Raw genomic sequence first — 27500 nt, forward strand, 5'->3', positions numbered from 1 at the left:
ATGGCTGCCAATACAAAGAAGAGAATGCTATAGATCAGTCTCTAGATACAAAAATTTTTACAGTCACAGTCCACAGGGTGAGTCAGCCTTAGGTTTATGCATGCTACAGCTGTAGATTTACATTAAATACAAATAATACACTTATTTGCAAATGTGTTAATTAACATTTTAATTTTTTTCAGAGCATTGATTACTTGCATACTGATTCTGAAGTGCATAATAAAAGCATGACTTAATGATCATTATTGCATATACTACAAAAAGAAATTTTCACACATTAATAAAATATGAAGTGGCTCACATATCAACACTTGCCAAGTACTGAAGTATAACCTTTGGCAGGCAGTAATAGAATCTCTGCAAAACACATTTAAAGCAAAACAATGAGACAAGATTCATTTGATTATTAAACACATGAAATGTGTGAAAATGAGTCACAATGATATTTACATGTGCAGATAGAAAATCACACAACACGAATGAAACCTTTCTGCCGAATGACTTAGCAGTCCTCAAGGGGTTCTTAGTGTTATAACAAGATCAAGTTTCCTAGAAAAGTTCACTTGTGTACTTTGATTACCAGACTATACCCAGCTAGAGGCTATCCCTTAAGGGGGCAATGAACACTCTAATCCTGTGAATCCTTGCATAATATTATCACATTACTGGTACCCATTTGACCTATTCTTATGTGAAATTCTGATATTGATCACTACTATGCTCTTTAGGTAATAAATAATGCTCCCTGAATACATCTTTGATAATTAGGAATTGTATTTCTTCAAATTAATCTAGTACATAACAGTCTCTATTTTCATAGAGAAGTGCACAGTAAATCAAAGGAAAAAACAGCCTCTGATCCAACTCTGCATCTTAACATGTTTGATACATAATTTAGTTAAAATTAGGATATTTACAACCTATTCTCGCACTCACTAGGAAAGCTCCCATCTAGCCTCAGTTCAGTACACTTTGCCACACGGGACTTGGTGAACAGTATGTCTGTGGGGCAATGCAGCAGCGAGGCCATGCCACCACTTGTCACCTGTGAGGCTACACTAGGTTGGGTCGGCTCACGCTGGTCATCATAACTTTGGTCACAAAGTTGCAGATTGCTGTCGCAGGCTGCTCAGGTTCCAGCTCAGCCAGGACGTGGCACTGGTTCTCTGTTCTGCTGGCTCCCTTCTTGGCCACAAATCCAAATATTCGCCTGGAGAGAGATTACAGTATTAGCACCATTGGCAACAGTAAAGGTTTCTTGGTGAAATCAGATAGACAGATTTACATTATAATAAAGATCAGTATGGACGATTACATCTGATGAATCCTTGCAACAATACCTTCAATGCAAATATTCCTTCATAACTATGTAGTCACTAAAGACAAAACTATTACTTCCTCCTGATCCCCTGCCTTCACCTGCTACCCTAGATAAGCCAGAACTCGACAAAGAGTGCCACTCACAGGGATCCCAGTGTGGTGCCCTCCTCACTCTTGTGTGTCCACCGCCTGTCCTCCGGGTCCACACCGCAGTGGGAGATGGTGTTCACCGGGTAGTGGCGGCGGAAGAACAGCTTTCTCTCATTGTCAGTGAGGGTGATGCCTTGTGCAGACACCTTGAAGTGCACCACTGTGGGGGTTATTTTTGATGCTAGCATGACATTCACAGCTCTCTTGACGGCCTGGGGACCTGTCAGGCTTTCCGTGTCCGCTGTGTGCAGGTACATGACATTACAGGCGGCTCCCTGCTGCAGCAACTGAGAGGCAGAGCTGGTGGTGCTGCTGGTGCCAGCACCACTGTCAACAGTGTCTGATCCACCTGCTGGGTCTCTCTCTGGCAGCATGAGGCGGCAGGGGAGGGCCAGTGCCGTGATGGAGTGTTGGTACACCAGTGCTGAGAGGGAACCTGAAACACACCACACCAAAGTCAATTTTAGACAATAATGTAATTTTTTAATGAACAGAAGTACAATTACATAGCAGATAAATAATGATTTATTGATGAGCTGAGTTCTTTATCCTATCATTGCTGGCTAGGCCCACACCATCACGATGGCAGCAACACTGGCACCACTCACCAAACACTGGCTCATTGGCACAGCCCTTGAGTCGCACACCCCGGGAGGTCGGCTCAATCAGGAAGTGGCGCACCAGCTCGTTGGCTGGGTCACTGGACTTGCTGGCTACATTCGGTGGTGGGGTGGACACTTTGAGGGCAAGACCAAAGGCTCCGGGGAAGGAGTTGGAGTCTCGGACAACGAATGTGCCAGGTGCCTTGTCTCTCAGCATGGAGATAGCTGTGATAGAAAGGAATGTAAGTACATGGAAGGATGGTACCATGTACATGATTTAATTCACAATTGCTTATCTGTACTTAGTATGAATATCACGTGTATTTATATCAAATGGTTTATTGAGTATGTGCCTGTTTTACAATATTAGCTAGTCTTATTCTAAATTTTAGTTTTGAGTTTATTTTACATCATGTATTTCTTAACTGATATCCTTTATTCACTTCTTTACTAAATGCTGACAAGAGAATTTGAATGCAAGAAAGGCGTAACTACTGGAATAACAAATACATTACAAAACTGCATCAACTCCTACAAGATGTATGTAAGGCTGCCAAATATTAAACACTTGACATTCACTAAGGAAGCAATGACAGCAGCCTCACCTTCATCCCTGGTGATGGTGGGTTTGTACCAGAACTTGGAGATGTCTTTCACAAACTTTGGGTGAGATGATATGACCTCTGTGGACTCGTTGAGGGAGGTGAGGGAGGAGCGGCGGGACTGTCCATGGTAGAGGGAGGGAGCAGGGCTGGAGTGGCCATTGAGCTCCTGTCGAAGGGCCTGGGAGGTGGCGGGGGAGGGGCTTCTCATCCCCATTTCCTTGCTGGTGTGGGGGGCAGGGCAGAGAGGTTAGTTGTTGGTGCTCAGGAGGAATCAAATCAAACAAAAGAATTGAGAAGCATCACGAGAATTTTGTAGATGATCAAATAAGTAAAATTTTGTTCTCTAATCAGATGAGCAAAGTAAAATGTTGTACTAATGATGGCCAATACAAACTCAAAGCATCCTATGAAAATAAATACCACTACTCTTCTGAAATATGTTTTGAAAAGATAAACTGTCGAATTACAGACCAATGGTGAATTTTTCATTAGGAGTTCTACGAGATGCATTTTCAAACATATCCAGTACACCTGTTTATATTTTCTTCCTGACATCAACTTAAAATATCAATCGCAAATCTTACAAATAATCTTTCTAGTAAATAAACACTGACCAAGTCATTACGTTCACTAAATTTTTTTGCTTATATTACCAAAACAGTTTAAAATCCCTACCAGTAACCTCTTTCCATATGTAGCAGTATCTCTTAAGACAACACTCATACATACTGTTTAGCACTGTGAACCATCATTGCAGTTAGCCATGTATAATGTATTTTAATATGAAAGTTAAGTTAAATGCAACACCACATTACAGTTACAATATCTTGAACATTGCAGCCAAGTCAGTGCTGTGAGCTGCACCCTGGACTACCTGAGCCCCATGCACAGGACCAGCTGGAAACACTAACAAGATGAAGGTGACAAGGTGACAAGGAGACAAGGTGACTCAGCAAGCATAGCATCATTCACCTGCCTTAAGAGCACAAAGCTGCTGGTAAAGACAGGGAAAATAGAAGATATAGGAAGTTAGCATCTTCATAACAGCTTGTGAGTGGCAACATTAACACTCAGAATCAGGAAGGTAAGTCTATGCAGAGGCTTGCTTAGCATATGTTCTCGCTATGGTCATGTGGTGTGCCCTGTGTGGAGCATCTGTATGTCTGGGACTTATGTACAGTTGGAGGGAGAAACACACATCCAGCAGACACAGACTCACTACTAGAGAAAACTGTACATTAGTTGGCAGTAATTCGGTAGACGTTCAAAAGTCAGTCCGAGTGAAGCATTCCACAACTCATGCGGTCACTACTAGTTTGCTGTTAGTGGAGTTACTGGTGAACCATGAGCCCCACTTACTGTAACCATTATGTCTAGGTAGACTCACTTCACTTGGTATTGATTTAATGTCACTAATCAAAAGAAATATTCATATAACAGACTAAGTACATAAAAAATAATAATAATAATAATAATAATCTGGCGAATAAGAAAACTGTACCACCAGACACACTGATTCAATTTCATTTGCATTACTCAGAGAAATGATATGATTTAGTTCCATTATTAAAGTAAACTTCGAATCATTAACAAAATGATGCATAAAGTTTTGGAGTTTTAGGCACTTTTTTTTTTTTTAGTGGTACTGAATTCTTAATAGTCTGTCCAAGGGCTAACCTGGGAAGTGATGCAGACTTTTTGACGGGAGGTCTGGTCGAGAGAGAGGAGAGGCCAAGGTGAGCTCTTCTGCTCGCCACCATCCAGTAAACATTTATGCACATTTACCACCAACATTGACCAACAGACAGGGATTGTTTACATCACCGTTCCAATTTTTTTTCATCACGTCCACATTTTCCAGGCAATCACCACCACACGCCCATGGACCACATTCAAGTGCGGGTTCATGGAGGCACGTTTTCATTGCATATTAAGAGTTAGTCAAAGAAATTTTACATTGGCATCACAAGGTGGATATTGTTTTGTCATTGTAGATTTGCAGGAGGCAACAGCATGCACGATTGGTAAAATTTCCCCCATTTTGTTAGCGGCAGCAGAGTCAGTGGAACCCATCGGGGCGGCAAGTTGGTTAGCAGAATCAGAGGAGTAAGAGAAAAGGGAGGGAAAATATGAAAACAATTAGAGTTTGCTTCATGAGGACAATGTATGAAAAAACAAATTTATGGATTACTCTGCTACTGAATGCATGTGCAGAATTACAATATGAAGAAATCAGAAGCTAAACAGTTAACATAAGCACCAATATCTTCTTTTCCTTACTAATGAAGTGCTGAGCAAGTTGAGGACTAAACCTCGTCATCATTGTGTTGACATAAATACAACATACAAAGAATATCACATGCCAAGGGACTCTTCTGACTTACAAAAGTAATATTTAACAGTAAAGGAAACGATAAAAAATAGTACTCGTCTCATTAAAACTAGAAAACAAGAGGGACATGCAAGCAATGAGAGCAAGAAACCAGCTCCTCTTGATCAAATAAATGCCTTTCTTTGCGATTAACAGTTTTCAAATCAGCGTTAACGTTCAGAAATTTTTGTACCTGTGGTATGTAATGTAGGAGCACATCAGAAATACATCCACTGAAGCATGAATTCCTGAATCACTCCTTTGAGATTTAGAGGATTATGAAAACAAGTATTAATCATAAGACAAACACAAAAGATCAAATCAAGTCTTACAAAAACTCAAAAAGACTCATTTGGGATTATATGCTAATCACTAGGAAGGCATGCAAGGGTTGGGAGTCGCTTGGGAGGCATAGAAGCAAACAGGAGCAAGCCAGGAGCCTTACCGCTGCATGGTGGGGCTCTTTGGGGGCAGTCCCTGGTTGAGGTATGGTGTTGTGGGGGTGGCGGGAGGGAAGCCTGGGGTGATAGGACGAGTGCCACCAATGCTGCTCTCAGTGTCACTCTGCCAGGTACTCTCTTCTCGGCTCTGATGGGAAAGTCACACGTTCATTGAGAGATGATTCTTTAGGGTGACACACAACTCTGTACTAGCTAACTCTACTCTTACAAAGAAAATATTAATGTTTACAAAGGGCTTTAAGTTTTTTTTAGCACTCAATTAACAACCTTAGGCAGGCACACACAACACCAGTTTTATCTTGATTAATTAGTCATTAATAATAAGATATGTAACTTGAAATTATAATCAAATTCTATGGTTCAATACATACCAAACATTCCACAGAGATTGCAATGAAAACTTGTCAAGAAAAAGAGTGAAGCTAAGATTCAATAAACTGTCTTGAAATATTCTTTCAAACTGATACAAAGTGTACAATTATATATAATAATACATACAAAAAAACATAATAACATAATCTATATTGACACCTACACTTACATAAATTGAAACATATAAAACATCTTGTGTATCACTTGTAATATTCTGAAATATTAAATTGCTATTTTTTAAGAATTTACTCAGAATATTTAGAGGTGTAAGAAATAGCCAGTGTCATGAACCAGGAGACACACAGTGCTGCATTGTACAATAGCAAAGCTGACTCAAGGGGGATACTATGCTAGGCAGCAGGTGGTTCAAGAAGAGGTTGTGTTGAAGCTTTAAACCAGTGTGTGGTGAGGCACACTATCTAGAAGTGCTACAGTGGATATGGCTAATTCACACAGTATTTGGGGAGTATTTTGGGGTCTTTGTGTTACCTTGGGTGTCTAGCAAACTAGCAGTCCTCTCCAACACAGTTCTAAAGGAATCCCAAACAGTAAAGCAAATCTAAAAGGCAGTATAAAGTACATGATTCAATTCCATCTACTTCACAACAAACCTCTGTGTATGCTATGTGGGGGCAAAACTACTCAGTGGAATGCTCAATAACTTTTCCCAAAGATTTCTATCTCTTCATCTACCTGACGTCAAACCTGTGTAATCTAGCGGGCAAAGCTGCTCAGTGACAAAGGACAGCACTAGTATGTACAGTCTTTTCCAACATGTACACCAACAGGAGTAACTACCAAGTGGTAGCTAACCTGAGATGTTTGAGCCATCTGAACTGATTGTGACCCAGCAGAAGTGGTGACAGCAGTGGTGGTGATGGTGGTGGTGGTGGTGGTGCTGCTTATGGGGTTGGGCGGTGAGGTAGTAGGGGGGTGAGTAGGGGTGCCCAGACTGGCCAAGGTGGCACTCAGGGCATCAAGTGAGTCCAGTCCCTCCTGCAAACACCACGCAACTCATGGTTCCAGGGTCAGCATGCAAATACCGGGCAAGCAGGAAAGCTGGCTGTCACACTGTCTGCTTGTATTACTTGGAATGCCAATAAAGTCGAACTGCACTTTACGTACTTTTGATAAATTCTAATGAAAACAGCACTTTACGCACTTTTGATAAATTCTAATGAAAACAGTCTTTGGTCAACAGACAAATACAAAGTTCCTCTATTGACAGTGCAGATCAAATTGAGTCTCACAAACCTTTACAAGACTCAAATATAACAAAGAAGTGTTTCCAGACAGCCTTCCCACTCCAGTACAGTACCAAAAAGTCAAGAAACTGTTTAGTCAGTAGCTTCAAACCAAAGTCATCTCAATACTGGTCTCACGGCAATCAGTTATTGAGCTTGAAAGATAGAGAATGGAGATAACTTGCACAAGCACAAGAATATCATAATGCCAATCAAAACCAAATGTGTTAATGTTTCAAACAATTTCAAATGTTTCTTGACAGCTACAAGAGGTGCAAATATATATACGTATATATAAGCTTTGGCTTGCACATACATATTCCTTGCAAAAAATATATATATTCTGGTGCTCATGACTGCTTGTCATCTCAAGTTGTCTAGCATGAAACAAAAAAGTAAATAAGGACTGTATTTGAGTGAATACTGTGCTGTTTTGAATATCTGAGAAAAAATGTAAAAAAATATATTAATCATATACAAGTATTCTATTAATGTGTTGTTACTTTAGTCCATGTAATATAAACAGAGAGAGAAAAATCACCATGACAATATGCTGTAAGAACAGAAAATCTGATTTACTAGCCTAATATACTTCTGTTGTTGTTGTTACCTGTACTCAATGAGATTATGAATGCTATCAGAGACTGTAGGTGGTGCTATCAGCCTAATGATCCTCTCACTAATATCTACCAATCTGTGTGATATTCTAGTTAACAAGTTCAACTAAGAACACTAAGCTCCACAAGTTAAATTGGCCAAGTTCATTCTAGGCACTACAGGTTAAACAAAGTACAGTACACAATTCGATATGTTTAGCCAAGTTCTAAGATCTTGCACAAAGGTGTTTATTTTTACTTCAGTGTTTCAGCAATGGTACATTGTAGCCTTAAGCAATCTGAGAAGTTGTGCTTGATATTGTATTCATGCTCTGTGGCGGCTTTGTTTCTCACGCGTGGCAGAGACAGTGTCATGCTAGGTGGTGTGTTGCAGCTATGTCACTATGCCTCTAGGCCTAGGCTGCTCAGTACCCTGCAATCTAATCTGTGCTAAGTTCACTGTATTTCATGGCCGTCATCAAGGAGTGAATTTGGTTAGTTCCACATGATTATGCCATTAGAAACATTAGTACTACATCAATCTAGATGCATCAAGGTATGTACACTTGTACTCTTTTCAATTTTGCACAAGCCTTTTCTTTGTACACCTACTATGTACATATTCCAGTTCCATGGTGTCAATTCATTATAGTATGTTATCCATATCTGTACAGAATAAAGGACCAGTTGAAAACCAAGCAGAGTTTCTGCCAAAAGTACTCTTGATGAATGACAATTACTCAAGAGAATACAAAATCAAGAGCAATATTAGGGAAGTATTTGGACTTCAGGCCACAAAATGCAGTACACACTACACACTATGCTGCTTACCATATCCACCCAGATTGGTTAGATGTGGTAAGATTATATAATGAACATGCAAAAACTGCAAACCCTTCACTAAGATTCAAGCTCCCCGAGCCAGACGCCATGCACTTCACACCCCGCGCCACCAACCTGGTTTGAGGACGATATGACTGTGGTGAGCAGACCGTCAGCCTGGGAAGATGATGAGTAGGATGAGTAATTGATGTGTCCAAGAGGGGATGTCTGAAGCTGACTAAGAGCTGAGGATGAGTCCTGTATGGGTAATATATGACATATCATATCATGTAAATCATATCAATTTTCCTAGCTAGGCTAACTTTCACTGTAAAATCTAGTCAGTACATTTGCATTCAGACAAAATTAAGAATCATAGAAAAAGCTGCATTCATGCACAATTAGCAAAGCTGTAAGTACAGCACATGTGCTATAGATGAGGATTTGGAAATGGCAACAAATTACTACAGTACAGTACACAACACAACATTGAATTACTTCAACTTCTACAGAACCTCGAACAGTAAAATCTGCGTCAGACTCTGTAATGAACAATGCCACAGGTTTAGTGCGGTGAGGCCGGCAACTAGCAAGGCACTTACCATGCTATCACCCGCCTTGGCATTCTCGTGTGCCCTCCGCACCGCCACGAAGGGCCTCTCCTTGTCGGACATGTCGGAGTACTTTCTGGGAAGACTTCTCTGGCTGCTGGTGCTGCTCACGTTGTTCCTGGGAAAAGAATGACTCATGAGCACAGGCCAACAAGAAAGACACACAAAGATAATCACAACACAAAGCGCCCGCACCTTATAGGTACATGTACTGATTCACCTTACCTGTACATGCGTTCCCGTGAGGCTGACCTGGTAGGCAGGATGGGAGAGGAAGGTGCGGAGTTTCCTCGGGCTGGGGTGGAGTGGGCGATGGGAGGCTTCTGTGGGGTGGTGGTGGAAGAAACCCCTGTGTTGATAGTGAGGGGGGCCATTGTCTTCACGGGGGATGACTCTCGCGATGTTTCGGAGCGCATGGTGGTGTCACTCACGTAGCCGTCTTCGAACTCCTTCGAGGTGGTGGTGGCTGACCGGTGCTGCTGCTGCGGGAGATACCCTTATTAGTTTTGCGTTCCATTAGGTGAGCAATTTGCAAGTATGCAACCCACAGCACAAAATTCCACTCTCACCCAGCAATCTTGGAGACTGGGCTGCCATTGTTTAATGCAGAATACGCGCTGTACTTAAGGAAACCACATTTTGCATACAGTCAAACTACTGTATCTGTCTTTGTACATTTGTTGCTACTCGTGATGGTTGTCAAGTTAAATACTATGTTGTTATATGGTAAATATATAGGGAAGAACCGGTATGATACGCACACTTTCTTTTGATATATATATATATATATATATATATATATATATATATATATATATATATATATATATATATATATATATATATATATATATATATATAACTAAGCAACAATATAATTCTGTTGATGCCAAAATAATCCGTCATCCTTTGTTCCTTTACTATAAATATATCACACCTCTAACTGCCTGGAGTATTTAGGAGTAGCGGCTGAAACACAAGTTTCTAAATCGTCCGAACCATCCCTCCCCATGGTGATGGTTCGGTCATAGAGGTGGATGGTTCGGTTACTTTCACTACTCAACACCTATTATCACCACGTAGTTTGGACTGGCTAATAAACATGCAACTATCACTGAATTTTTTTTTTTTTTTTCATTTTCAACTATGAAAATATCCTTCCAGATAGCATGATGGACGGACCATCCCACCGTCCGAATAATACCAGCTCTCCCGTACCTATGAAATTTAGGAGGAAGGCGGCAACTGTAATGTTGAAGAGGAATAATATTTGACGCCTACATACAATATTAAAGAAAGAAAAAAACATTGAAAATTTATTACACATACATCAACTACAACACTCTCTCCCTCCCAGGTGCTCGATCACCCTCACCTGTGTCATGCGGGTGCGGAGTTCGGACAACATGCGGGCCTCCTGGGGGCCTCTTTCGGCTCTGTATTTTGCCTCTCTCCTTTCGGCGAGTTTGCGTTGCTGCATCTGAAGCCATGACAGGTTGTTGGTGCCTGAGCTGCTCAGACTGCGACTGTAAGAGAGAGGAGACATATATAAGCTACAAAAGGAAGAAAGGTTCTCCAACATAATGTTTGATACGGAAAGATAGAAAAGCGTATAGTAAACTACTTTTATATAATCTTTAGCTACAACTGAAGGAATGGAAAAAATATACTGCAAGGGAAAGAGAATCCACATTGCTTAGATGAAATAGAAAATAACTTTTATATAGAATAAATTTGATTGATTTATAGTGAAAATTATTACAAAAGAAAAAAAAATGTATGCCCTTATTTGGTATACACAATAAAGATGGAGAAAGAAAAAAAATCTTTTATACAGTATTATTCACCATGATAAATGTATGTAGTGTTAGCGAGACAAGTGGTGTGTGTGTGTGTGTGTGTGTGTGTGTGTGTGTCCTCATCCATGTATTCATTTGACTTGAAGGGCAGGGGCGAGTTCTCTCAGAAAAAAATAAAAAAATCAAAATAAAAATAACACCAAACTGCAACTAATAAGACAACCAACACAGAACACAGAGACAAAGAATGAAGACTGGCGGTGAAGTTACAAAACCAAGGCTACTGGGAGCCGTGCAGCGATGGAAACGATTTATAAGTATACTGATAACACTGTCGCCTGCACAAACGCTTCTTTTTTGGCTTTAACTCATTCCAACGAATATCAGTCCATTGGCAACATCTTTTCGATAGAAGGCTGGCGTAATTAAAAGCTCGGCTATTCTTGCTGGAGATGTTACAAGTAGAATAAACTTGCTAGAATTAAGGTGTTAAATGATGGGCAAAAAATGTGATAACAGTGAAGTCTTCTAAGTTCACATGGTTGTCCACTAACAGTTTCGAAGCAGTGGTGATATAGATTTACGAGACCTTCTGTGGGACATCCTGACTGTGGTTCTATACTCCCCCTACGGTCAGTAAAGGGCAATCCTGAAAAGTTAATGGATAGAGGACATGCAACGCGCCCATAAACTTTGGTTCCCTAGGAAAAAATCAAACGAAGTATCGCTTATGGGCTCTCAGTTATCGGAGATGGCGGGGAGTGACCTGGAACCCCCCCCCTGGAAACCCTCTGGAAGGACCCTCTCATGTGGCTTACGGACAAAGGGATGGAAGCTCACGGTGAGTTGCAAGTGCTGGGTCAATGATCTTTATTTCTAAACATTTCGGAGTCTCGACTATTTTCACACTGTTTGGACTTTTGTACCGGTTGTCAAGGATACTTTAACGATTTGTGTGATAACTGAGCAAGGAGAAAAAAAAAAAAAAACCTCCCGTAAGAACCCAATTATTTCTGTGACCTTTGAGAATAATCGTCTGGAGCGTGTGGGGGAGTTTACCGTAAGGCAAGAGAGGTCGGCGGCACACACAAAGACCTCGAGCATGTTCTGCTGTAACTGGTCCCTACTCAGCCTGTTACAAATGATCTCAAAGCATGGTGTTCTTTGGTAATACACATACAAACAATTATCATAACGCGGGTTGATTATAATGTACCGGTAAAGGCAAACGAAATTTTCAAACTTCGCCTGATGATACTAAAACATAATATTCTGTGGCAATACACGTGCAAACACTGAATATCTGAATAAGAATCTTGAATACTAATTGTATATACTTGTAACAAAGGAGAGCAGACTGATTATAACACAGAGAGACACGGAATATTCAAACACTGGCTGGGAGTTGCCAAAAGAAGGACCGAACCAACACACCCACACACAAGAAAAGAAAACGTAAACTGATACCTACAGGCCAAAATCCTCAGGGAAAGCAACCACGGAACCCTAACCCACACTACCCCCATCTTTCACCCACACTGACCCTACGATCCCCTGGCCCCTGAACCCTCTGGCATACTGATGAATAACCCCCATGACCCCAGCAAACCGTTCCCTTGTCCCCCCGCCACTCCGCGTTCTCCCGCCCAGCTTGTAAACACCGTCGTTTGACAAGTTGACAGACTCGGGGAATGATGCTGTGATTGGCGCATTGTCCCCGCCGTCTGCCTTCTCCTGTCTGCAGTGATTGAGTTATGATTGCCTGGTGTTGTGATTTGGAAGCGAATACGAGAGACGGGTTAAGGATAAAAGAAATGTGGGATTGAAAAGGGAACTGAAGGAGAGCGACGCGTGGTGTGTTGTAGGAGATAAGGAAGGACTGATAAAATAGGAAGGATACGAATGAGGAGTGAGTACATAGCAGGAGTAAAAGGAATGAATCACTTGTATTTTGGTGTGGGTATGTTAACAATATTTTTCCTTGTGATAATAGAATAAAGGAGAAAAATTCGCGTGGACTCGAGCCTCGGTGACAAAAAAGGAGGGTCATTCTATTAGTCTTGGACAGTTCAAGGCCGGGGAAGGGAAATGGTGCGCCATACCAACAAACTGGTGGGCCTCTCGTCTAGCAAATGACTCCCTGTAAGTCAAGTTTGCTGGCGAAGGTCTTATTAGCATGAACAAACTCCCGGTCAGGTCACGGTCGCGGGGAAGGAAAGGAAGGAGGAGGAAGGTTACTGCAAACACCACCAGATGCACTAATAACAACACCTAAGGCAAGGACGGTAAACAAGAAAACATTTACTCAGCGAAGGTTTTTCTCGTAGTTGCTAGAGTTATTTAAAACAAAGGCTAGAGACTCAAACAGACCTAAACCAAACACGGTAAACCAAGAAAATATTTAACCAACCAAATTTTTCTCCTGTTGTTACATAAAAAAAGTATACAAGACAAGACGAATATTACCAGAGCACGTAAAAATAATCAAAATATCTGAAAAATTAAAGAAGATAAGAGTAAAAGAAACATTACCCAGCAAACTTTTCTCATGGGTAACAAAAGTAAGATAACATCGCAACGCACAAGAGCTTAGTAATGAATGACGATTCCACAAACAAGAGTCACCAGTTACCTACATATTCTCCTCCTTTATAAATGACTCAGGTGGGGTTTCCTAATACGGGTGTCCGTCACTTTCATTCCCTCCACGCCTTCCTTTCTCCACGTGTGTGTGTCTCTGTGTGCATGTTTGTGTGTGTGTGTGTGTGTGTGTGTGTGTGTGTGTGTGTGTGTGTGTGTGTGTGTGTGTGTGTGTGTGTGTGTGTGGTGCCCGCGACTTCCTGACTAAATAGTTGTATTGTCCTCGCCCTGGTGTCGCCGAGGCCTTGCAACACGCCACGCATCGCTTACTCTTACCAATGCTGACAATCTGGTACTACCGCATGACAGACACGTACTCAAGCGGGATTTTTCTTTTCTTGGGGCCGGAGCTAATGCCGCCGCAGCAAGGTCATAAGGCGCCAGTTTAGGTTATGAGTGTTACGCTATTGTTTTTATTCTAGCAGGCATTCTTAAGAGATTGTTTTTTTGGTGTCATGACTTAATAGAGGAAGAAAATGAAAGAATGTTTAGTTATTGTGAATGCATGTGTGTCGTGTGTCGGGAAATTTCAAACTTGTAAGATTCTAAGCGTATAATTTGAGTTTCATTGAAAAATTGAAGAATACACAGAAAGAAAGAAGGAATAACAAAAAGAAGAGGAAAATAACAAAACAAGAAGATCAAGAACAATAAGAAGAACACGAAGAGGATGAATGAGGAAGAGAGGAAGCAAGAAAAGAACAAGAAGACTAGAAAAAAAAGAAAAATAGAAGCTAGTCATGAAAGCAAAGAGATGACCACAGCTTCCGCCTCTATATTGACTCCACGCTCTTCTAAAACCCTCGCGGAAGCTCGACAAGAAAACACAAATCTTTGGACGTGGAATGAGGCTTCGAATGTTTATGGAGGAAGCTCGCAGCGGGGCATTGAAAGGGGAGAGAGAGAGAGAGAGAGAGAGAGAGAGAGAGAGGAAGCCACGCACGCTATGAGGAGTGACAGCACCTGTGGAATGATTGGCACGCCTCGAAACCCTTGGCACGGTGACAGGAGCAAGGGATGTGCACTGAACGAAACTACCTACGGTGAAGTGGCGAGTGACGGGAAGGAAGAGACAGGAAGGGAGAGAGACAGAAAAGATAGTACTAACTATAATATATGTTGTGTCACGAATTTTAGACACGTAACAAATGTGTGTGTGAGAAAGAGAGAGAGAGAGAGAGAGAGAGAGAGAGAGAGAGAGAGAGAGAGAGAGAGAGAGAGAGAGAGAGAGAGAAACGTGCTAACTTTATCTGTGATTCATGAATTTTAGACACGCAACAAAATATGTGAAGGAAAGTTAGAATGTAGAGACATAAAAGAGCTACTTGTAAATTAAATCAGCGAAGAAAAGAGACACAGAGAGAGAAAGAGACCATGCACACTAAATTATCTACGGAATCACGAATTTGGGCAAGTAACAAAAAAAGTAAGTACAAAAAAAAGAGTAAAAAAGAGATAAAAAGTAAGTAGGGAAGAAAGTAGAAGAGAGACAAAAGAACCACTTATCTACTTAACCAGCAATGAAAGCTGCATAATTTAAGGAAGTAAATAAAAAGATAGCCAAAAAAAGGACAGCATATCAACCTAACACAAACACATACCAAAAGCAAAAACAAAATGATAAAGAAAATACTGATAGATTCACAAACATATATATAAAGAGACAAGAAGAAATATAACACGGAAACAGGAACCAAGAAAAAAGGAGGAAAAAGCTGGACGAAAAGAAGGGAACAGCATACTGACTCATAAATAAACTGGATCCACTTGACATTTGAACACCGACATACCAGTGAAGTGAGCAGTGACCAACACAAATAAGCCAGGACAGGTGAAGATAAGTCTCGGACACAAAGCCTGCACACACTGGCCAAGAGGGGAACCACGAAAAAAAGGTCTGTTGGCAAGAGAACACACGCGGGGCAGCAGGTACCCACAAATATCACCTGAGAAGAAGGGACCACCTCTACTGCCTTTCTAACTCCCCGCCTACACGCAACTTTGACCTACTCCTTCTACTCCTTCTTTACTCCCCCTTACTGTTCCTCCTTCACGTATGCAAGGAACGGAGGGGATGAGGTAAAAGGTAAAGCATGAAGGAACAAGATGATGAGAAGGAAAAAACAGGAAATGTTAGACTTGCATGTAGTAACTTTTTATGCATACGAATGAAAAAATAATGTAAATAATGAAGGAGGAGAAAGGAGGGGGTAAAAGGAAAAGATGGAAATGTTTCACTTGTATACATCATCTCTCTTTGCTTCATGTTTTACGTCACATGAAGGAAAAGGGGAAAAATGAAGGAAAAGGGGAAAATAACTAAACAAAAATGAAGGAAAACGAAAGAAACATGAATAAGGCAGAAAGTAAAGGTAGAAAGGAATAAAGTGAAAGTAAAAGCTAAGGAAGGAAGTGAAGATACAGTGCAAAAATAACAAAAGAAAAAGAAAAGAGGAAGGAAGCAAAGGATGAAGGAAATACCTAAGCAGCCAATAATAGGAAGAAACAAACAAAAAATAATGAAAAAAAAGAAGCAACAAAAACGCAACGAGGAACCAGGAAGAAAGTAGAGGAAGATAAATAAACACACGAAAGAACTACGTAACGCAACCACTCACCAAGCAACAGCAGCCATGGTAATGCACCGTAGCGACCAGAATGAAGAGAAACACAACCACACACTGCAACGTCTGGTGGAATACTGACTTCCCCTACAGCCGAAGTGATTTTAAATACCTCAGGGAGTGTGTAGGGTGGGCGTGGGCTGGGTGTGAGATGCATGGGGGTAGGGGAGCAGGGAAGGGGAGGAAAGGGACACTGAGTCACATTTCCTATGACAGGGTAAGGCTTAATTAAGAGTAATCAAGGACCGCTGGAGCTCTCGACCATCACAATAATGACGTAACAGGACGCTGTGACGCAAAGGGAGTGACTAGGTGATGGTGTGATAGTACGCAAGGGTGTTGGTGATTACTGCTGCTTTATACACGACGATGACTATTACTTAACAATAACAACAACAACAACAACAACAACTCTACTACTAATACTACTACCACTACTGCTTCTATTGCTACTACTACTGCTACTACAATAATTACCAACTACATTTACCTAACTGAATTAAGGCCTATTACAACAACAACAGTAACAACAACAGTTACAACAACAACAATAGCAAATACTACTACTACTACTACTACTACTACTACTACTACTACTACTACTACTACTACTACTACTACTACTACTACTACTACTACTACTACTACTACTGCTACCATTACTACCACTACTACTACTACTACTACTACTACTACTCCTATTACAACAACAACAACAACAACAACTACTACTACTACTACTACTTCTACTACTACTACTACTACTACTACTACTCATATTACAACAACAACAACAACAACAACATCTACTACTACTACTACGCTACTACTATTACTACTACTACTACTATTACTACTACTACTACTAAACGAACTTAAGAAAAAAAAAGAAGTGAAAAAAGTCACTAACACCACCGCCACAACCACCACCACCACTACCACCACCACCATCAACAAAACACAGAGACGTCACACACAACCTTCCTTTGACACTCAACATAAGACCGATAAAAAGAAAGATGACTGACCGCACAGTAATAATACAGGACGGGGGAGAAGGAGGGACAAGGAGGGACGGAGGCGGATGGGAAGGGACGGGAAAGGGAGTAGGGGAAGGAAGGGAACGCAGGAGAGTGACGAAATAAACACACACGTCATATCCCTGATGGTAAATAATTAAAAGTTTGTAAATACGCGTTACTTGGAATGCTGAAGGGAATATGAAGGCCCCGTCAATGTTTTATTCAGCTGATGTATACTTGCATGTGACTTCAGTGCTAAAAATAAACATGGATATGGTAAAAAAAGTATGTAAGAATTTTTATATTCTTTGTAAATGTTTTTTTCCCTCAAATTAGTTTTTTGTTTGATTTCCGCTTTACTTTTTTAGGTATTAGTTTTTATTTCTTCGAACTGTTATAATTATTTGTAGTAGTAGTAGTAGTAGTAGTACTAGTAGCAGTAGTAGTAGTAGTAGTAAAAGTAATAGTAGTATCGCTAGTTGGTGTTAAAATTATCACAACAATAACTTCTAAAATACCACCACTACTACTACTACTACTACTACTATTACTATAATTACCATCACCTCTTTACTATCATCCTCAATATAATCATCAGTAAAACGTCAGACAAAGAAAGATTTTCGCTTATAAGTCAACGAAAGCGAGAGAGAGAGAGAGAGAGAGAGAGAGAGAGAGAGAGAGAGAGAGAGAGAGAGAGAGAGAGAGTGCCCCGCGAAGAGTAACAAAAGGGATATTTCTAAACATGACTAATAATATGGCAGAAGGAGGAGGAGGAGGAGGAGGAGGAGGAGGAGGAGGAGGAGGAGGAGGAGGAGGAGGAGGAGGAGGAGGAGAAGGAGGAGGAGGAAGAAAGAAAGAAGGAGAGAGGAAAAGGATGGTGGGACAATGAGAGGGAAAAGTTACACAGTCAAATGCTGGTGGGAAAGGAAGTGAGGGAGATAAAAAAGGAGGAGGAGGAGGAGGAGGAGATGACAAATAGATATATTTAACTTACGAATCATTACTGGAATATAACTGAAGGAAGAGTACCCGTTAAAGAGAGAGAGAGAGAGAGAGAGAGAGAGAGAGAGAGAGAGAGAGAGAGAGAGAGAGAGAGAGAGAGAGAGAGAGAGAAAGCAAACAAACAGACAGGAAACAATGCTGGGTGGTCTTGGAAGAGAGAGGGAGAGACAGAGAGATAAAGAGAGAGTAAACAAGGTAATCATATTTAAGCTTCATTCATTCGTCTTGTCTTATCCATTATCTCCATTTTCTTATCTCTTTCAAACCAGGCGAGGAGAGGATGGGAGGATGCTGAGTTGGGTCTTTGAGGGGTACGAAAACAACACAGATAGAGTAAGATAAGACTTGTGGGTCGTGACACTGACTAATAGTGATGGAACGAGGCGCCAAAACCACAGGTAAGGAATGGCACACAGGTGAGAATGGTGTGAAGAGGAAGAAGAAGAAGAAGAAGAGGAGGAGGAGGACGTGGTGGAGGAATAAAAAAGATCTGGTGAAGTTATGATGAAAAGAAAAAAATATGGAAGATGAGAGTGAAAGGTAGGTGATGAAGAAGAGAAGAGAAGGAAGAGTAAGAAGAAAAGATGTGAGGAAGAGAGAGAGAAGGAAGAAGGGAATGGAAAAATAAGAGAGGGGAAAGAAAAAACAAATACGGCAAATGTCAGAAATAGAAGGGAAATGAAAGGAAACTGAGAAGTATAGGAAAAAAAAGGAAGAAAATAATAAAAAAGGAAGGAGGAAGGAAAGGAACATCAGAAAAAAGAGAGGAAGAAATAAAAGTAATGATGAAATAAGAAGAAAAATTTTGATGAATGGATAAAGAAAAAAAGAAATAAAAGTCAAGAAGACGGAAAATGAAATAAAAAATAGCGATGAAAAAATAGGAGAGAGAGAGAGAGAGAGAGAGAGAGAGAGAGAGAGAGAGAGAGAGAGAGAGAGAGAGAGAGGAGGAATGATGCTAACAAGAAGGAGGAGGAGGAGGAGGAGGAGGAGGAGGAGGAGGAGGAGAAGAAGATAAGGTACGAAAGTGAAAGGAAGAGGTTCAGTAAGATGGAAGAATAAACAAGAAACAGCAGGTGGTGGAGATGAGAAGGAAGACGAAGAGGAAGAGGAAGAGGAGGAGGAGGAGGAGGAGATACAGGGATGCCTCATCTATAATAATGACGTCACTCTGGCACTCTTGTTTGGCACTGTGCATGTGGCTCTGTTCGCTACTACCTGACCCCTTCGTAGTGCCACCTGCATATACACTACCACTACTACTACTACTACTACTACTACCACTACTACTTCTACTACTGGTGTCCTAAATATCACCGCATTAACTTATCAAGACTTGGCACTGTTGAGGTGTAAAAAATGGCACTTTCCATAGTACCGAGCCACATTCTCGGCAGTGGAGTTATTTTTCGGCTTAAGTGATCCACGGTGCCATTATTATCCACGGCCTTGGCACTGGCACTGGCACTCTTTCTGTCCCTACACGGCGCCTCTACATCACGCCGGGGTCCGAAGAAGAGATTAGCAGCAGGTTCTGGCATAGTGATCGTCTCTCTCTCTCTTGGCATGGCGATAGATTCATTCTCTCTCTCTCTCTCTCTCTCTCTCTCTCTTTGCTCCCTTCTACTTTTCCTCTTCTCCTCCTACTACTACTATTTACTATTATTACTATCATTCATTCATTCATTTATTCATCTTTTCTCTCTTCCTCTGCTACTTCACATCACTATTCATTCCATCATTTATTCGTTCACTCACTTATTTATTTCTTCTTCCTCTTCCTCTTCCTCTTCCTCTTCCTCCTCTTCCTCCGCCTCCTCCTCCTCCTCCTCTTAGCCAGCTGGCGGAGGTCTCACCCTGCCTCACTTGCACAACATTACCACGGCTATTAAGACAGTCAAGATGCGCTTCTCTCTCTCTCTCTCTCTCTCTCTCTCTCTCTCTCTCTCTCTCTAAAGGTTTTCAGTATCTATTTATCTTCCTGACACTCGTAAATGCTTTTATTTTTTGTATTTTAACTTCCATTATGAAGTTTCTCTCATTCTATCCCCCCCCCTCTCTCTCTCTCTCTCTCTCTCTCTCTCTCTCTCTCTCCTTTCCCTTCTTCAAACACTCACTGTCTCTCTGTGACAAGTGGAGAGGAAGAGAGGCTGGAGAGAAGCACGTGAGAGGCATGAGGAAAGAGGAAAGGTATGAAGTGAAGAGAAGTGGAGGACGAATGAGGAAGAGAATGGAGGAAGAGAAGGAAGAGGAGGAAATAGGGAAAGAGGACACAAGGGAAAAGAGGTAAATGATAGGAGAGAATGATGGAGGATAGGGAAATGAGTTATATGATAGAAAAGAGAAGAAAAAGGGAAAATATTGGATAAAATCGTCATTTAGGGAGAGTAATGATGGAGAGGAGGAAGAGAGGAGGTAGATAAGGATGAAAGATAGAGTGACATGAAGGGAGAGCATGAAAGGAGAGATAGATGTAGGGAAGAGTGATGAAAATATTACTTACAAGGGGAAGAGAGAAGGAAGAGAAATAAGTAAATAAGGAGACAGAGAAGAGTGATATGGTGGAAAGTAAGAGAAAGATACAAATAAAGGATGGAGGAAACGAAGAAAAGGAAAGAAAAAAATAGATACACGCTCCGGAAAAAAATGAAAAAGGGAGAGAAGTAGATAAAGAATAAAGAAAGAAGAGAGACAAAAGAGAATGAAAAAGAAAGATGAGAGTAAAGAAAAAGTAAATAAATAAGGAAGATATAATGAAGAATAGAAGTGAAGAAATATGAAGATAAAGAAAGAAAATAAATAAGACAGAAAAATGAAGAGAAAAGATGTAAGGAAAGAGAGAAGAAGAAAAAAAAAAATCAGATACAAGCATCCTTCAGGAAAAGTAACCCGGCTCCCCCTCACCCCCCCTTCACCTTCGACCCTCGACCTTGAACAGCAGGGGAAGAGGCGCGCACTGTGCCTCCTCACACTCACCATCTCAGGCATTTATTTACTCATCGGGGCGTGAATGCACCTCTTTACCCCCTCTCGCCTGTCCGTCTCTCCTTCTATTTACCCGCCTTTCCTTCTGTTTATCTGGGTTTACGTGATTGAGAGCATTAAAAGCCTATCTTTATCTTCCAATCTGCACCTCTTCTCATTCTTCTCCCTGGTTACATTTCTCTTCTTCCTCTCCTTCTTCCTCTTTTTCCTCCTCCAAACACAGCGCCGGATGTCTCGCGAGGCCTCTCACAGCCATCCATGGCACGGTATATCCTTCTAAGACATGCCCTGGCCAGCTTTATATCCCTCTCTCCATGCCTTCTCTTGCTCCTCCCTCTCGTCCCTCCACATCCCCCCTATCCCTCACCACAGTCCTGCCTTACCCCTCTTCTAACTCCCTACAGCTTAGCATCCCCCTCCTTCTTCCCCCTTTCCCTCCCTGCCTCATACTCCGCCTCGGATCCGCTCTGCCTGCTGATGCTGACCTTGACACTCTGACTCACACCTTGGGCGACGCCATACAAGGTGCAGCGTGTGGCCGCAGGTACACACCAAGCAGCTCCCACCCGGCCCGCCCCATGCGCCGCCTCTCGCGCGACAAATACAACACAAGCACATACCTAAAAAATGCAGGCACGCATCACTAATACGGAATGAATAAATGTTACATTGTTATAAGCTTCCGTGGTTTTTTCCGGCAATAAACCCTTGTATGGAGACCGGGGTGACCAAATTAGGACGAATTCCTCGGCACCAGTTTTCGTCGCCCTCAGCCGTGGGCGTCACTACACGGTGGGGTTTGCCGCGTTAGGAGCCCCAGGGCCGCCAGGCGTGTGACTCAGTGCCTGTTCTTTGAGATGGCGCCGCGCATCCTGCCGCGTCATGCCCAGCGGCCTGCCACCACGGTTCACCAGGCACCGCCTCGGGATGGACACTGCCACACAAGGCTGGCTGGCAGGAACGTGTAGGCAGGCTCTGCTGGGACACCAACCCGGCACTGCGCCACGAGGGCAGCTCGCCCCCACAAGCAGGGGTTACAGGGTCAGGGGCTCGCTATTTCCTCTCCTCCCACCAGGAACACTTTTCCCCGTGGCGCCGCAGGGTGTTGTGCTGTGCCGTGCTGATTGTGATGATTGGCTGACCTTAACCCGGGAAAAGTTGCTGCCTAGTGGTGACCTTCCTAGTGGCGGGTGTCGCCTGGCCTCAGGGGCGGTGCCTCACAACAACAAGGTCTGAAGGGTCACGCTGACCTCGCAAAGTGACGTTCTGCGACCCGAGGGGAAAAGAGTGACCTCCACCAGACTAAATGCTCAAGAAAGTTGGATCCTCCTCAGGGCAGCTGCACCCCCTCCCCCCATCCAACAATATGCTTTCTCTCCCACACCCAAAGCCCGCAGAGGGACTCACCTGTGGTGGTCGAGGGTGGAGAAGTCCAGCGAGTCGTCAAGTCTGGAAGCGGACTTGGCGTGCTCGGAGCGAGTAAGGGTGGAGGTGGGCGTGCTGTCCCCGGTGGACATGATACGGGTGGTGAGGGTGTGTGAGCGCTGCCGCTGCAGGGTGCCGCCTCGGCTCCCAGGCTCTGGTGACGGTGACCTGGACGGTGAGCGCCTGCTGCACACTGACGGGTCACCAGGGATGCCCCCCACGGTGCCTGACATGCGCCGCACCAGCCTGGGAGATTCCAGTCCCGCCCGGGCCTGCCCCAGGGTCTCCCGGGAGTTGCGACGGTGAATGGAGGGCGAGGGCGGCGCCTGGGACCCGTCGCCGCCCTCGGAGGTGGTGCGGCGGCGGCCCAGCAGGGGGGATGAGGTGACGGCGCCATAACTGAAGGGCTTGCTGTCGCTGCGGGCGTGATAGGGCAGTTCGTCATTGTTGGTACTGAGGGAAGTGTCCAGCAGGGAGTCGTGTGTGGTGGAGCCGCTGTAGCCGTTGACGGGTGAGTGGGGAGACTGGGCGGCCCCGTACTGCTGCACTGAGCTGCGGCCCACCGCGCTGCCCCGCGTCTCCGTCTTGGTGGGCACGCTGAAGTCTGGACACTTGATGGAGTCAATGTCTGGGGCAGGCGTCTGGCTGGGCCGCAGATCCGGGATGCTCTGGATGTCCAGCAGCATCCCCTGCAGGAGCTCGTCCAGCTGACGGGCGTCCACCAGGGGTGGGGCCCCTGTGGGCCCCACCCGCCCCGTCGCCACCGCCGCCGCCGTGGCTCGGGATTCTCCGGACGTCTGGGAAGTGTCTGAGGTTGGCGGGGACACGGGCGCCGCGCCCGCTGAGTTGCTGGAGGCGATTCCGGAGTCTATCGAGGCGGCGTAGCGACCGTTGACGAGCCCGTGAGGCGAGGGCGTGTGGGCGGCGGGGGCTTGTGGAGACACCGGCGAATGTGGCGATGCTGGCGGGGGTGGCTGACGCTTCTTGGTGACCGTCGCGTACAGGGAGCCGTCCAGGGGCCCCAGAGTGTGGCTCACTCCGCTCACACTCGCCACGCCTGTAACACACAACACTGGGTTACACATGGATGCACGCACAAGCAAGAGCACATACATAAACACATACAAACACAGAGAGACTCACACATAAACACAGATAAACACATACAAACACACACAGATATACACACACTCATACTCACACACACAGACACACACACTTCCCACAATCCCTGGATGCCTCGGCTACACCTGTAATAAAAGACAACATCCTTGAGGTGGCGGGGCAGGTGCGGGGCGGCGGGACGGCGGTGCAGACGCCTCATATGTTGCCGGGGAGAGATGGCTGGCCGGGTATAATCTTGACAGACGGCCAGACACGCCAGGGCTGGATGGTTGTTGTTTGTGTAGTGGTTGTTAGCGTGGTGGTGGTGGTGGTGGTGGTGGTGGTGGAAGGTGTACAGTGCAGCAACATATGAGTAACGACACAATAACACATCAATATATCACGCCATGAAAATGTTACCGCGATATTTATGCCCATGAATAACTTTTACATATTTTCCTTCTTTAAAAAAAACAAATATCATTTTCTTCATCCTTCCCTCACATGCCTTGTAATCCTTCCTCCTCCCTTACATTCCTTGCTCCTTCCTCCTCTCTCCTCCCGCCCAGGACAATTAGGAGCGAGGCCTTGAGAGGAGGAGGAGGAGAAGCAAGACGCATCAGCTGACATGATAATACTGTTGCATTCTCTCTCTCTCTCTCTCTCTCTCTCTCTCTCTCTCTCTCTCTCTCTCTCTTACTCAGGTCAACATTCTTCCTTTCTCTCTAAACTTTACCTGTTCTCATCTTTTTTAGTCTTTTTACTCTTCAATCTCCCTCTCCTCTCCCTCCATTACTCTTCCCCCTTCTTTCTTCCCTCCCATTCAATACCTGTCCTCCGCGGGCCAGGTAGAGGGAGCCTAGTACAGTACCTTTAGGTCCAGCCACGCCTTGTAACCTGGGAAGCCTCTAATATGGTTCTTCCTTGTATGTTCTCCCCTTGCACCACATTTAGGAAAGATAGAAGAAAATACACGATATTCTAGCTCTTATATAGATAATTTCCAGTTTTCTTTTACTTGTGGTTAATAGATTTTTCTCTCTATAGGAACGAAAGCAGTGAAAAATGTACTTATTAAATATTTTTGATGACAAAATGGTAATATTCTGAATTTCTTTTTTGCTACTAATACATTTTTCATCCTATCTTTCCCACATGGCGGATAGAAAAACAGACACCAGCACACTAAAAGAGATGGATCTAACCTGACTTAACTAATAGCATAACTTAATCTATTGCCAATCTACTTTCTATCCCATCTCTCCTAGACAACGAATGATAAAGGCAAGAAGACGCTAAGAACAGATAACCTGATTAACGTAACCCAATTTAAAACCTGACATAACTTAATCTAAACTAACTAATGTATTCCTTCTTACTTGCCCTCCTCCTCTACCTCTTCTTCCTCCTCCTCCTCCTCCTCCTCTTCTTCTTCGTATTAGATTAAGGAAATAAAGACACTCACATTAACTAGATAAAATTATAACTCAGTGTGGGTTACGTCTGGCCAGATTAAGGTGGTGGTGGTGGTGGTGGTGGTGAGTTGTGATGGTGGTTGTGGTGAGTTGCATGTCTTTTGTTTTTTGTCTTCATGAAGTCGAGGGGTTGTTGTCATCTCGTCGACTTGCCCTTGAGCTTTAGTTAAACAGAGATCTTAACCAATTGTGTGTGTGTGTGTGTGAGAGAGAGAGAGAGAGAGAGAGAGAGAGAGAGAGAGAGAGAGAGAGAGAGAGAAGGTTTGGGTTGGGTTCAGTGGGAGGAATTTTTGCCTCAGGGTGTCTAGATCTCTCCCCAGGTGCTCTCTCTCTCTCTCTCTCTCTCTCTCTCTCTCTCTTTCTCTCTCTCTCTCGTCTGCCCAACCTAATCCGGCTTCTTGCATTTGCCTTCCAAACACTACCACTCCTCTTCTTCCTCCAGCTCCTCCTCCTCCTCCTCCTCCTCCTCCTCCTCCTCCTCCTCCTTCTTCGTCTTCATCTTCATTACTCACTAAGAACTATCATCACCACCACCCACTATCATCACCTTCTCTCTCTCTCTCTCTCTCTCTCTCTCTCTCTCTCTCTCTCTCTCTCTCTCTCTCTCTCTCTCTCTCTCTCTCTCTCTCTCTCTCTCTCTCTCTCTCTCTCTCTCTCTCTCTCTCTCTCTCTCTCTCTAAACAGGTCACTAATTACATCCCAAGTCTACAGGCAGTGACCTCTGACCTCGGCGTGACCTAACGAGCGAGTGTGACCTAATGGGCGTGACCTCCTTGCAGTGCCATCCCATTTGACCTCATGACCCCGCCCCTTTCTCTCCTCTCACGCCCAGACGCCTGCTTTACTGACCTTTCACCTTTGACATTTCACTATCTCTCTCTCTCTCTCTCTCTCTCTCTCTCTCTCTCTTTCTAGAAACCGTTGGATGCTGGCAGTTGAGAGAGAGAGAGAGAGAGAGAGAGAGAGAGAGAGAGAGAGAGAGAGAGAGAGAGAGAGAGAGAGAGAGAGAGAGAGAGAGAGAGAGAGAGAGAGAGAGAGAGAGAGAGAGAGAGAGAGAGAGAGAGAGCACTGATAAAAATGACAGGATGTAAGTGAAGAAATGCAAGTTTATTATATGCACGAAGAGAGAGAGAGAGAGAGAGAGAGAGAGAGAGAGAGAGAGAGAGAGAGAGAGAGAGAGAGAGAGAGATGCAGGGCTGTGGTTATCAGGTAAGCCACAGGATCGAGGGTGAAAAGTACACACACACACACACACACACACACACACACACACACACACACACACACACACACACACACACACACACACACACACACACACACACACACACACACACACACACACACACACACACACACACACACACACACACACACACACACACACACACACACACACACACACACACACACACACACACACACACACACACACACACACACACACACACTTGAATATCACAGGCAAACAAAAGAGGATTAAATTTAAATATTTCCTTCCACACATTCTCTCTCTCTCTCTCTCTCTCTCTCTCTCTCTCTCTCTCTCTCTCTGTATGGTAAATAAAGTAATATTGTTTTTGTTTGTCTTTGTAAATGGAGTTCGTTTGTTTTCCATTATTATTTTTCTATTTTTGTTCTCATTTTTACGCTTTCCAATTATCTTTTGTTTGCAAGTCTTTCTTTTATTTAATTTCCTACTTCAGTGATTTATTTTTTCATTGTGTTTTCCTTGGTGGGGGGAAAATGGCAGTTCATGTCTGTGTTTTATTTTCTCTGTTTTTTTTTTCCACTTCTAGTTTAATGTTCGGTGGTTATCACAGTGTTTTTTTTTCCCTCGCCTTCCCTTTATCAGTATACGTGTTTCCTTTCATTTCCTTGTAATAGTCAGCCCTAAAGACAGTCACCCTGGGAATTATAGCAAGGACATGACACAACTGCCCTTTTCCACACTCCTTTCCTTTCTATTACGTTCCCTTCTTACCAAACATTCTTTTCCTTCCTTCCTGTCCCCGCCTTTTATCCAACTTTCCCTTTCCTATTTCTTTCTCCTCTTCCTTATCCAATCATTTCCATTCTCTTCCTTTTTTTCTCATTTTCCTTTCCCATCTTTCCTTCATTTCCCTATTTATTCATGTGTTGTCTTCTTCCCTTTTCTTCCCTTGCTTTTCTCACTCTCCTTTTTCTTCGTGGTTTCTTTTCCTCCTGTTCCCTTCCTCCCTTCACTTACTTTCCTTTTCTCCCACCCACACGTTGCCTAACAAGAG

General features: G+C 43.3%; 1 protein-coding gene across 1 annotated transcript in view; it reads right to left on the minus strand.

The window, feature by feature from the left end:
- The window catches only part of LOC123507674, a 190876-nt gene that overhangs the window by 550 nt on the left and 162826 nt on the right, over positions 1-27500 (minus strand). Inside the window, 12 exon segments of the mRNA XM_045260787.1 lie at positions 1-1210; positions 1465-1906; positions 2079-2297; positions 2678-2898; positions 4355-4423; positions 5494-5636; positions 6695-6877; positions 8679-8801; positions 9146-9272; positions 9380-9636; positions 10530-10680; positions 22637-23711. The exon segment at positions 1-1210 is cut by the window's left edge and continues 550 nt beyond it. Of these exon segments, the coding sequence (XP_045116722.1) occupies positions 1054-1210; positions 1465-1906; positions 2079-2297; positions 2678-2898; positions 4355-4423; positions 5494-5636; positions 6695-6877; positions 8679-8801; positions 9146-9272; positions 9380-9636; positions 10530-10680; positions 22637-23711 (3167 nt within the window). The 3' untranslated portion in view covers positions 1-1053.

Source organism: Portunus trituberculatus, chromosome 23, assembly GCF_017591435.1.
Source record: "Portunus trituberculatus isolate SZX2019 chromosome 23, ASM1759143v1, whole genome shotgun sequence".
In the NCBI taxonomy this organism is placed as follows: domain Eukaryota; kingdom Metazoa; phylum Arthropoda; class Malacostraca; order Decapoda; family Portunidae; genus Portunus; species Portunus trituberculatus.